Genomic DNA, 13,380 nt, shown 5'->3' on the forward strand with positions numbered 1-13,380 from the left:
GTTAAAAATACTCTCAGCACAGGCAGCATCACAGCTGAAAATCTAAAAATTTTATACCCTAAAAGTCAATTTCGACAATCCTTCCAAAAACCCAGTTAGCGGCCTTCTTGTTCGGTTGTTTTGAGAAATGAGATTGTGCCCTCAAACACCGTGTTGGTCTGAGTGTAGGATTTTATTCAAGGGTAGAAAATTTTGGGTAACTTTTCCAATTTTATAATAAAAACCTTGCATTTTTTATTTATTTTTAAATAGATTACTTATTTAACATTGACATTGTTAATGCAGAAAGACAGTGAGAAAGACAGGGGCAACACAAGGTGCCCAACTATCCTGCAGAATGAAGCACAGGTCCAACCAAGACATGGCGCTCATGCCAGTGACCGTTAATAGGGTATAAACACTAATGTTGTTCCTACAGTTAGCTCTGCTGCTAATTACCTCCAACAAGGAGGTTATGTTTTCGGTAGCATTTGTGTGAGTGCATGCTTGTGAGCGTGCTCAAGAAGTTTGGAATTAATTCTATTAGAACTTTGTAGGGGTGTAGAGAGGGGTCACGTTAACAATCCATTAAAATTTGGCTTACATCCACCAAGGTCTTCGAGGTCAACCTAATGATTTATTGCTCTAAAATTAAAAAGACCTTATAACTTTGGAAACTATGATACTTACAAGTGTGGTGGGTATTGCGGACACAATGCACACTTTTACACACATCACAAATTGCTGAAGATGTAGATGTGTATTACTCTGGTCATCGTGCAAAAAAGTTCATACTGCTTAAAGTCCATTTACAAAGAAAAAAAAATGACTGCATACAATATACTGTACAATTTCCATACAAAATGCCCAAAGGACGAGCTGGCCTGGAGGAGGTTGAACTGCTTCTTGTTATAAACTTGAAGTAATGGAACCAAGTGTTGATTAAAATTGCTCAAAAAATGTTGTTTGTTTGTTTTTGTGGTCTTGTTTATGATTTTTAGAAAGCCACATTGCTGCTGAGGTTTAGAGATTTATTTTTTAATATTTTTATGAGCGCCACAAAGCAACAGCAAATTCCTCAGCAACAATTTAGATAATTAAATACACTGGAAGTTTTACACTGGAAAGTGCTTGCAGGTAACAATAAAGTGCATACTACTCAATCCCTACTAGCAATATGTATTGACCAAAGCTGTGTTTATTTACCATAAATGTCAGACTACTTCAGCATGTAACAATGGTGTGAGTCTTGTAGTTTCTGTACTGCAGACAAAGGCATGGTTCAAACCGTCTGAGGCCCACGCAGAACACATTTTAAAATCGCCTGCTGTAGGCAACTTGCAGCAGAAGAACACTGACGCTTTTCTTTTAGTTAGTCTAGTGGGAGGAGTATTGTGGTGACAAGGGTCATGAGCCAGAAAACAAACTGTAGAGTCGACCCATAATGCACAGCCTGCACAGTCAGGGGAGGCGTGTCTTAAAATAAACACAACATAAAAAGCTGACATTCACAGCTGTATTATGTCTGCTTTTTATGGCAAGAAAATTGTTTCAAATGACGTTCTTTCCTGCTCCTGGTGGTATCTGGGAGGGGTTTTTTGTTCTGTGGTCTGCCATGGTGCCCACCCGTCTAGCTGGCTGTGGGTTAACTTGTTCTCACCATGCTTTGAAAGAATTCACTTAGGCAGTTTCCTCAGATCTCTATCAGGCCACCAAATTGTTTTAAAGGCAGCTTTTTTTATACTCAGTTTTTTTCTTTAAACAATGGCGATCATGAAAAAAAAATCCTAAAAAAAATCTACAGGGAGTGCAGAATTATTAGGCAAGTTGTATCTTTGAGGAATAATTTTATTATTGAACAACAACCATGTTCTCAATGAACCCAAAAAACTCATTAATATCAAAGCTGAATGTTTTTGGAAGTAGTTTTTAGTTTGTTTTTAGTTTGAGCTATTTTAGGGGGATATCTGTGTGTGCAGGTGACTATTACTGTGCATAATTATTAGGCAACTTAACAAAAAACAAATATATACCCATTTCAATTATTTATTTTTACCAGTGAAACCAATATAACATCTCCACATTCACAAATATACATTTCTGACATTCAAAAACAAAACAAAAACAAATCAGCGACCAATATAGCCACCTTTCTTTGCAAGGACACTCAAAAGCCTGCCATCCATGGATTCTGTCAGTGTTTTGATCTGTTCACCATCAACATTGCGTGCAGCAGCAACCACAGCCTCCCAGACACTGTTCAGAGAGGTGTACTGTTTTCCCTCCTTGTAAATCTCACATTTGATGATGGACCACAGGTTCTCAATGGGGTTCAGATCAGGTGAACAAGGTGGCCATGTCATTAGTTTTTCTTCTTTTATACCCTTTATTGCCAGCCACGCTGTGGAGTACTTGGACACGTGTGATGGAGCATTGTCCTGCATGGAAATCATGTTTTTCTTGAAGGATGCAGACTTCTTCCTGTACCACTGCTTGAAGAAGGTGTCTTCCAGAAACTGGCAGTAGGACTGGGAGTTGAGCTTGACTCCATCCTCAACCCGAAAAGGCCCCACAAGCTCATCTTTGATGATACCAGCCCAAACCAGTACTCCACCTCCACCTCTCTGGCGTCTGAGTCGGACTGGAGCTCTCTGCCCTTTACCAATCCAGCCACGGGCCCATCCATCTGGCCCATCAAGACTCACTCTCATTTCATCAGTCCATAAAACCTTAGAAAAACCAGTCTTGAGATATTTCTTGGCCCAGTCTTGACGTTTCAGCTTGTGTGTCTTATTCAGTGGTGGTCGTCTTTCAGCCTTTCTTACCTTGGCCATGTCTCTGAGTATTGCACACCTTGTGCTTTTGGGCACTCCAGTGATGTTGCAGCTCTGAAATATGGCCAAACTGGTGGCAAGTGGCATCTTGGCAGCTGCACGCTTGACTTTTCTCAGTTCATGGGCAGTTATTTTGCGCCTTGGTTTTTCCACACGCTTCTTGCGACCCTGTTGACTATTTTGAATGAAACGCTTGATTGTTCGATGATCACGCTTCAGAAGCTTTGCAATTTTGAGACTGCTGCATCCCTCTGCAAGATATCTCACTATTTTTGACTTTTCTGAGCCTGTCAAGTCCTTCTTTTGACCCATTTTGCCAAAGGAAAGGACGTTGCCTAATAATTATGCACACCTGATATAGGGTGTTGATGTCATTAGACCACACCCCTTCTCATTACAGAGATGCACATCACCTAATATGCTTAATTGGTAGTAGGCTTTTGAGCCTATACAGCTTGGAGTAAGACAACATTTGCCTAATAATTCTGCACTCCCTGTATATATACTAAGTCTCAGTGTACACTTGTTGATTATGCTTCCTTTCACTGCCATATACTTCTCCATGTACAAACAAGTAATTGTTTCATCTAAAGTCATCCTATAGGTCATCACGGTTTACTAGAAATATTAATCAGCTGTTGGGAAATCAACAAATATCCACAAATACAAGTCGTCCTCACAAAGTGTTTGTAGCTCAGGTATGGTGTACTGAATTGAAGTGTCATTCAGTAACATCGTATCTAACTTAAATTGCCTCGGAGAAAATGCTAATGATGAATTTCTAAATGGATTTCTCTCTTTTCTTCTTTCAGGAGATAATTTGCCAGAAGAACACTGTAAGTACACGAGGCATTTCTTTCTTTTCCCGTTGCCTTTCACACATTACTCACTCATTGCTCACACATTACACACATTGTGTAGTGCAAAGAATATGCTTTTTACAGCGCGCAGGGAGCACAGTGTCCTGTTGCCTTATGTCTCTCTTTTCACTATTGTAAAGGCTTTCTTTTGCACAGCCCACTTTTGTTTCGAAGCTGTGATAAATATTTGATTTCATGTAAAATGAAAACATCTTCCCTTCCACTTTCAAGATGTACGTCTCAGACAACAGCTGCTTTGAGAGTTACAGTGACTGCAGTGCCACAATCTGCATAAAAAGGCACAAGCATTTTGAGAATTTGACTTGCAAAAGGTGCAGTATTCAAATAAGGTGCTGCCTTAAAGCTAAGGAAATCCTGTCCTTTGCATATCATACTGTAGTTCCTAAAATTAGTAGATCAATATAGAGTCACCCACTGTACCATATGTTTTAAGTAAAGCCTTTTTAGCAGACATGCAAAGATTGTTGTTTTTGTTTTTGAAGTTTCTCTGCAGACCCATGAGCCTTGTTACAATGTATTAATATGTACAACTTTTCTTGTCTTATCAACCACTGAATGTGCTTTCGCAGCACAGATAAGCTGCAAAATCTCTTATTTCAGAGACCAAAGGTAAAGAATGTTTGTCATCTTAAAAATGATGAACTGATTCGGATTGACTTACATTTCTAAATTGCGCGCCAATTGTGTCAATAACACAGATGCGGTCGGTAGTCCATGTTCAGCAGTCAGATAAAAGGCTCTCCTAAGTGGCTTTCACAGTGAAAGGAGAGCTACATGAAATGTACTGTTCTCTGACACTGACTCGTACCAAGAGGAGAGCTGATTATCACTCACAGTATGAGAGTGTGAGCTTACTGATCTCCCTTATGTGTACTTACTGTCTTTGTTCTTTCTCTTTCCTGCTTGTATTAATGCACTTAAATGCACTCTGCACCAGTGCACAGGCTCTTAACTAGCCATCTGTGCAGGTAAAAGTGCATTTAAATTGCAATACTGGACTTTTTGATCATTCTTTCCCTTCAATTTAATGTTATTACAGATGTTTTTTCCCCCTGCAAACACCATAATTAATAGCAATTTTATGTCTTCCTTATTCTCTTTCATTCCCAAAAAGTTCCAGACTTTCAGCCAAGACTTTGTTAACATATCCACATGGCATTTCTTTCTATGATATAAGGAATATAATGATCTAAGCAAACACTCAGCATTGCCACCTTGGAACTGCAGTGAACTAATGATTCAAACGCAAGTATTTAAATAACCAGGGCTGCATGTGAAACATAACAAACCATTCCTTTCAACTTGTTTATCCATTCTTTGTTTATCTGATGAACCGGGTTTATTCAACATGTTGCTAATAATAAGCTGTTTGTTAATCTAGTGAAACCGAAGGCTCACAAACGAACCGAGTGAGGTTCCATGTGCTGTACCTTCCTGATTCTTCTGTATGACAATCATGAACTTGTTAGCTACGGCTATCACAGCATCAGATTTTTGCTTCATTTTTTTATTTTTGAAAGAATTCAAAGAAAAAGAATAATTACACATCCATTCATCCATCTATTTTCCTCCACCAAACCAGTTTAGGGTCACATGGCCTGGAGCCTAATCTGGCTGTCAGGGGTGGACAGCTCACCAGTGTATTGCAGGGCTGATACTGAGAGACAGACAGCCATTCACACTCTGATTCACACATACAAGCAGTTTAGGATTAAGTCCAAAGCATGTCTTTGGACGGCGATAGAAAGCCAGAGTACCTAGGGAGAACCCCACAGACACAGAGAGAACATGCGTCACCGAGCTGCCCAGTGACCTCATTATAGAGCGCCGTTAACATTTACTTAAAGTCTTAGAAGCTATCTGATGAAACGCCAGTAGCCCCTCTGTTTTTAGTCTTCTCAATTGCCCGAGGGAAGTATCACGGTTTTTACCTGCTGTATTCGCCCCTTTGTTTATCTGCTACTCTTTAACCCAGTAGTTATCTGGTGTTGTGTACAGTGTAAAAAGAACTTTGACTGGAAACAGCTGCTTGTTAAGCCGAAAAACAATACAGTGGTGAGAGCGAATGGAAGCATTGTAACAGTAACACTCACCTGGAGTTAGCAGAAGCAGTTCAAACTTCCCTAAACCCAAGAAGATCTTTGGTTTAAGGTCCTGATTGCATATATTGTTATTGTTTAGGAAGCAGAAGGTTGATCTTCCCTCTGTAGTGCTGCAAATACATTTCTTTTTTTTTGTGACTGCTTTAAAATACACTCTGCAGCTGCAGATATGTCTGATTATTCTCATCAGAGAAAAGCATGTGCTCCTACTTGTCTGTAACTGTGTGTGTAGCTCACTACCATTATAACTGAAATCCAGGTAATTAGCTTCATTGTGTATGTTCAATTAAAATAAAAATGGTAAATGGCCTGTATTTATATAGCGCTTTACTAGTCCCTAAGGACCCCAAAGCGCTTTACATATCCAGTCATCCACCCATTCACACACTGGTGATGGCAAGCTACATTGTAGCCACAGCCACCCTGGGGCGCACTGACAGAGGCGAGGCTGCCGGACACTGGCGCCACCGGCCACCACCAGTAGGCAATGGGTGAAGTGTCTTGCCCAAGGATACAATGACCGAGATTGTCGGAGCCGGGGCTCGAACCGGCAACCTTCCGATTACAAGACGAATGCCCAACTCTTGAGCCACGATCGCCCCATGACTGTAATTACATACACAAATGTCCCTCTGTGTCACTACACTTTCATTTACTTTCCCCACTTATTTCTATCTGCATTTGCTGCCCATAGGAGCATAGGCGTGTGTGTCGATTACCCTGTTTCGACTCAGTTTTTAACTGTATCTCTGGCTATTGGATCAGAGTGGGACAGCCCATTTACAACTTCGCCAGATATCTTAGCATCATCGAGATTTGGTTGAAAAGTGAAACGTGAAAAGATGTTCTGTCAGGTCGTTGAAAGCTTACAAACGACCTGCAAACAGAAACTTCTTCTTATGAGGCAGCAGTGCTAACCACAGCACCACGGTGACCTGCCAGAATCTGGGAACAGTGGTTTCAACTTTCTGGAAGCTCACACAAACAAATGTTTGCATCATTGCAACCATTTCCCATCTAAATTAAATATCAATATAATTTTTAAAGACATTGATTTGAATTTTTGAAACAATTCTTACTTTTAATGTCTGCTTAACATTAAGACATTATTCAGACTGAAAGTGCATTGATTGTTGGTTAAATTAGGTAGTACTTGGTTCACATTGCAATGGGATTTGACTAGACTGACCAGATGGCTGGTTTTAACCCACAAAACAACATCCATGGAGACTGTTGACTGGAGTGAATGGTTGTTTACACATGTGTCTCCAAGATATTCTCCTATATTCATGTTCAGTTATTGATTATCATTTACAACAAAGGTTAAAAGCTAGGTCTGTTGCCAGCAAGGCTCCATATTTTTTAGCAAAATGCTTCATGAGCTGCAGGCAAGAATGGACACCGTGACATGTTATCTTTTGTCCTGCTTAGGAATAGTTCAGGACAAATTATGATTTACATTTAAAAGCATACAGAGACCAAATGTGCCCCGCAACACCTCAGGAGCAATGCAGGTTGTGTTTAGTGCTTTAGTCCACTTGTCCAAAACACATTTTAAAGGAGTGTAAACAGGCTCTGTGAAGGTGAGTGAGTAGGCTGCTCGAGAACATTGATGCTGAAAGTGAAGATGAGCAGATGGATCTTTGGCAAGACTGACTAAACAGATGACTCACTCTGTAAATACCTGGCTTATTCTTTGGATTCATCAGCCAGAGTTGTCACATGTGTATCAGCTCGGAAACCTGCTACCTGTAAAGAACTACTGGAGGTTAGCTTCAAATAACCCGCAGCTGCTGCCGCACTGAAATATGCATCAGCGTGTGAAAACAAATCTGTCATGTGAGCCCCATGACAGCATGAATCGCACAAAGAAGCTAAATATAGCATCAGCATTTTGCAACCTGTCTGGTTACACGTAAAAGAAATAGGGGTCACAGTCTTTTTTTTGTTTTGAAAGGCGCACACTGCCGCTGCAGTTACTGGTGATGTCATGAACCACAGTTGTACAGGAGGAAGTAGTTATCTTCGGTTGGCTTTCATTGCTTCAATGCCACATGTTCCTCTTACTTCCTTTTTTTTGGCACTGAAAGCAGCAGCAGCAGTGTATTTTCGAGGTTGCTGAAAAACCGAAAGCATGATAGATTATTAAAGTCATCAGGATGCAGCTGGGTTGCAGCCCAACCGCCTTCAGATGCTCGTGTTGTTTCACCACATATCTCACACTCTGAGAATAGCTCTTCTTGACAGGACTTGTGCTGTTTCTTGAGGATATTAATTGTGGATTTCCTGCCTCTTTCTCGCTCTTTCTCTCTCCTCTGTCTGTAGACACCGCACGCATGTGTTTCGTCTTTGTTTATTCAGCAGTGGTGGGCCGCCGCGACAGAAACATCAAGAATGCGGTGTAAATAATGTCAAGTTAAAAAAGCAAATACAGATACACAATAACGGCTGTCGAGTATTAAAGCTAAGTGAATAAAGAAAAAGGCCTTAAATGCTACTAGTGCGGCCAAACCTGAAACAGACTTGAAACACAATTACTCCATAATGGCACAGCTGGAGCAAAGAACAGTGTAGAGCTTTGCAGCAGGTGAGCAGGGAGACTTCAGCTGCTGCTGCTCGATTTTTCTTGTGCACTAGGCTGCTTGAGCGAGTGACATTTGAAAATGAGGTGCTGTAAGTGTTTGTGGTTATAAGACAGCACCTCCTAATGAAGCTGTTGCATATCTCACCTTCCTCTGCTGCCTGTTTAGACTAGTTCACTGAAGACAGTGCTACATAAACACTATTGTGTGAATAGGGAGATCGGAGATTAAGGTTCATGTAATTACCCGAAACCATTTCAAATAGGGGAAATTACTGCAGACTTCCCCCCCAGGCAATCTGCTTCCTCCCTATACAATGTAATGTTTCATTGCACAGGTCACTGAAATCATCCGGAAGTTGAGTTTATTGAACAATTTCGATACGTTAGTTTTTAAATGAAGCTATATATTCTGATAGATAGTAAACCTCATTTACTATCTTTTTTGTACACTTTAGTAAAGCTAAGGTTTGAGACTTTAGCGCCCAGCTCCTATTTTGCATAAATGCGACAAAACGGATAGAAAGAACAAAGTTGAAGATGGTTTTATTGTTTATTATTTATTATTACAGTTTATGCAAAGATGTTATAATAAACATTAAAAATCTGATGCTGTATCTACACATAGTTTAGTATAAATTTAACATTATAGTCTGTAAATGTTACAAATATAGTTGCATACATATAGTTTCATATAATGGCAGCACAGTGGTTAGCATTGTTGCCTCACAGCAAGAAGGTTTTGGGTTGAATCCAGGGTCTACCCCTACCTCCTTCTCCATGGCATCTGGGATAAGCTCAAGCATCCCCCGTTCCCATGACCCTGAATTGGATAAGGAGAAGAAAATGGATTGATTTATAGTTTCATATATTGTCATAAAGCTACTAAGCCTAACTTATCGAAATAGATGTTTGTTTGCAGAAACTTTACCTTGAGTGCTCACATCAGTCTTTTAAATTGGTGAAAAGTAAATTAAAAGTAAATTATAGATATAATTTAAAAGACTACTGAGTATGGTTTATGATTTAAAAAAAAAAAAAACAATACACATATTTTGGGCAAATATTACAATTTCATACAAAAAGAAATTTCACAGATGTTTAAATGTGCTGATATCTGATATCCAGAACTTTGTTTCCTCTCTTAACAGACATGCTCAGCTAACTACACCTTCATCCCGTACATGGTGACACCTCAGAATAAGGTGTACTGCTGTGAGGGCAGCCTGATGAAGGGCCTGACTGAGCTGATGCAGCCCAGCTTCGAGATGCTGCTGGGTCCCATCTGCATGCCTCTGCTGGACCGCTTCATCCAGCTCCTCAAAGTGTCGCAAGCCAACTCCCAGTAAGTATATTTTGCTTATTTATATCCGCTTTATATCTGACAGCTGTAATAGAAATATAAACTGTATTAAGTGAAATTAAACTTCCTATTGAGGCAATCCAGAAATTTCAGCAATAATAGCGTACAAGCGGGGATGCTAAACAATAGAAACACCCGGGTTATGATGTCAGTAATGCTCTACAAAGGACTAATGATAAAAGCTAGATTTTCCTGCACAGCAAACACAGAAATACTGTGATAGCTGTGTTAGGCCTAGTTAAGACATTGCTTATGACCTAAAAATGCAGCTTCTGAAAGTACTGCACTGGTGCCGACTGGGACAAGTTTGCTACTCCTTTGGTGCAAACTCAGGTGCAAACAAGCGTGCAATAGCCGATTTGTTTGCACCTGAGTTTGCAAAATCGACTGCCTGTCATTTTGAAATATTGTTGGGGGGTTTTTGTGTGTCAGTGCATGACTGTGGTGCAGCAGTGGTGTGGTAGGGGGCAATAACCTGTTTTGTTTTTTTTTTTTTCATTATTTATGAGCCGTAAAAACGAGCAACACAAAGATAAAACTCTTGTTCCAGAAAGGTTGCACCAGCCATGGTGGATTCTCATAAAATATATGTCCAAAAATATAACATGACATAAAATAGTATCAGTACTTTTACAAAGATTTGACACGCGTTTTGACTTTTGAACAGACTCTTTGGTCCATAGTTTTCTATGCATGCTTGCTTTAACCCTTAACGAATGAGTCTGTTTTCCATGGAATATAAATCTTCTGCTACATGTCCAGCCGCTGAGCTGTCCTTGGAGGATTACGTTTTAGCCAGTTTCTTGTTATGACCTTTTTACATGTACTGGTCAAAACTTTGAACACATATATTCCCTCGCTTCGTATCATGCCACTGGGCATTTATACAGATTTTATTATGCTGAAATGGGTAACATATACTATATTAATTTACATATTTGGCACCGTCGGTTCTTCATGAAAAGATTCTCGATGTCTCTTCCAGGTCTCTCAACTACACCACATTTAGAATCAGAATCAGAATCAGAATGGGTTTATTGCCAGATGTTGAGGTTTACAACATTAGGAAATTGCTGCGGTGCTTCAGTGCAGACAATAAGAATTAAAGTGCTATGTAGAAAGAAAGATATGTGCATGAGATATACATGAGATATATACATGAGAATAAGAATTATGAGTGCTACGTAGAAAGATATATACATGAGTGCAGGTGGTGATCAGTGCCAAACATATATACATGAGAGTAAGAATTATGAGTGCTACGTAGAAAGATATATACATGAGTGCAGGTGGTGATCAGTGCCAGACATGAAATGATGCAGTGACACAGCGTAGGGTCATGTGTTAGTGGCGGGGACAGTCATGTGGTTATTGTTCATGTGTCCAACAGCAGAGGGGAAGAAACTGTTCTTGTGGCGAGAGGTTCTGGTGCGAATGGACCGGAGCCTCCTGCCTGAGGGGAGCAGGTCAAACAGACTGTGTCCAGGGTGAGAAGGGTCAGCTGAGATCCGGGCTGCACGCCGCAGAGTCCTGGAGGTGTACAGGTCCTGCAGAGATGGGAGTCTGCAGCCAATCACCTTCTCAGCAGAGCGCACAACACGCTGCAGTCTCTGTTTGTCCCTGATAGTGGCTCCAGCGTACCACACGGTGATGGAGGAGGTGAGGATGGACTCGATGATTGCAGTGTAGAATTGCATCATCGTCCGTGTTGGCAGGTTGAATTTCTTCAGCTGCCTCAGGAAGTACATCCTCTGCTGGGCTTTCTTGATGACGGAGGTGATGGTGGGCTCCCACTTCAGGTCCTGGGTGATGGTGGTACCCAGGAAGCGGAATGAGTCCACAGAGGTGATGGGGGTGTCAGTCAGGATGATGGGGGGGAGTGGGGCTGTGTGCTTCCTGAAGTCCACAATAATCTCCACTGTCTTCTGGGCATTCAGCACCAGGTTATTTATGCAGTATAAACAATAATTACATCATTAAAACAACTTTTAGAGGAAAATGCAGGTGAAATTGCAGTGTCAGTACTAACAGCCTGCTTATTTGCACAATATGGCAGATATTGTGGCAGATTTTACACAGAATTGTTACAGAGTAATTTGTCTGTTGTTACAGTATACAGAAATTAATCTATAATTTGCAAATTGGACAGTAGTTTAATCTAAGATTAACAACAAGAGCTTTGCTAGAAGTGACATTAACAGCATGCTGTGTGGAATAACAATCTGAAGTTAGCTGTTAGGACATGTTTCATCAGAGTGTGCACAGTTTTTCAGCTAGGCTAAATGCAATACAGCAAATATAGTTTCTGCTTTAGCTTTAGCTATTTCTGTATTTACTTTGCTTCCTGTAACAATTTTCCTTTTTGTTTTTGTAAAAATTCAAAGTTTCTGTTTTGTAAACTCTACACATTGAAACAGAAGAGATTTGAACCTTAATGCATTTTGGCTTTGCTGAGACAAATAGTCTTAGTGAACGTATTGAGAGCTTTATATTTAGGTTGTCTAGTGTTACTAAATGAAGGACATACTGACAGTACAGCAATGGGTTTGAGAAAAAGGAAGCAAAAGAGAAAGAAAATCTATTTAAAGCTCCTGACAAGATGATCCTCTGAAAGCACTGTAAGATCACTATTGTTTATCACAGAGTCATAATATGCATGGGAAATGCCCACAATATGACTCTGTGATATGTTTTCATAATGGTAAGCAGTGCCCAAATGATTGCTTCATTACATAAATTACATTATACTGTATGCAACTTAAGGTGAACATTCACAAATAGGAAGGAGCTGTTGTAGCATTACCATTTTTAGCATTTTAACATTATGTTTATATTTGAGCAGCTCTGTTAGAAGTTTTTCAACACACCAGGCATTTATTTTATTATCCCACTCATCCTATTTTTACTTGTTCTAATTGTTTTTGTGCGTGGATCCTTCAGCCTTACTTACGTGGTAATTTACATTTTGAAACCAGAGAAGAAGAAAAAAACACATTTGTTTGGCTCAGTTGCTGGGGTAATATTTTAGGCCTTCTTGCCAATAGGCGATACAGCAGCCAGTCATTTCTAGTCCATCTCCAGGAATAGTGACTCAGGTTTTACAGGCAGAAAAGAAAATCATGTAGATTGATGAAGGCTGTGTCTCCTGGAGATAGGCATAAAGGAAAGTATGAAGATCCTACAGTTGTAATTCAGTGTTTGCACTATATTGTTTTTGGTGTATATTGAAGTCGAGACCATGTTTTGAAGTCTCAAGAAGACAGATAAGCTTACTGAATTACAAGAGCCATCTCACATGAAGCAAATATATGTATTTATGTCTTTAAAATTGCTCCTTCCAGCAAGGACACACCCAACTGATCATCTGCAGCAGATCATAATATGCGAATACATGATTTGTTATTCATATTTTATGAAAAACAACCTAAACAGGAAAATATTAGCCGGCCTGTTCATATTAAACACATTTACTATTTAATAACAGAGCTTGTATTGGGTTATTATTTATGCTTTAATCACTCCCTGCAAGCAGGGTTGACCCCCAGGATTGGCTCGGGGTTATGGCAGCAAATCCTTGTCACTGCATGGGTCTTTTCAAAATTGTGTATAAGGCTTAATTATGTGAATAGAGAGTGTAGAC

The 13,380-nt window shown here is 40.0% G+C and overlaps 1 protein-coding gene across 1 annotated transcript in view; it reads left to right on the top strand.

Annotated features, from left to right (window-relative positions):
* Positions 1-13,380, top strand: part of map3k5 (mitogen-activated protein kinase kinase kinase 5) — a 95,349-nt gene that overhangs the window by 24,600 nt on the left and 57,369 nt on the right. The window contains exons 3-4 of the mRNA XM_085373041.1: positions 3,626-3,649; positions 9,529-9,722. Of these exons, the coding sequence (XP_085229167.1) occupies positions 3,626-3,649; positions 9,529-9,722 (218 nt within the window). The remainder of the gene's footprint in view (positions 1-3,625; positions 3,650-9,528; positions 9,723-13,380) is intronic.

The sequence above is a fragment of the Diplotaxodon limnothrissa genome, linkage group LG15, assembly GCF_057381915.1.
Source record: "Diplotaxodon limnothrissa isolate DT_005_m linkage group LG15, D_limnothrissa_male_GT1.1, whole genome shotgun sequence".
Lineage (NCBI taxonomy): Eukaryota > Metazoa > Chordata > Actinopteri > Cichliformes > Cichlidae > Diplotaxodon > Diplotaxodon limnothrissa.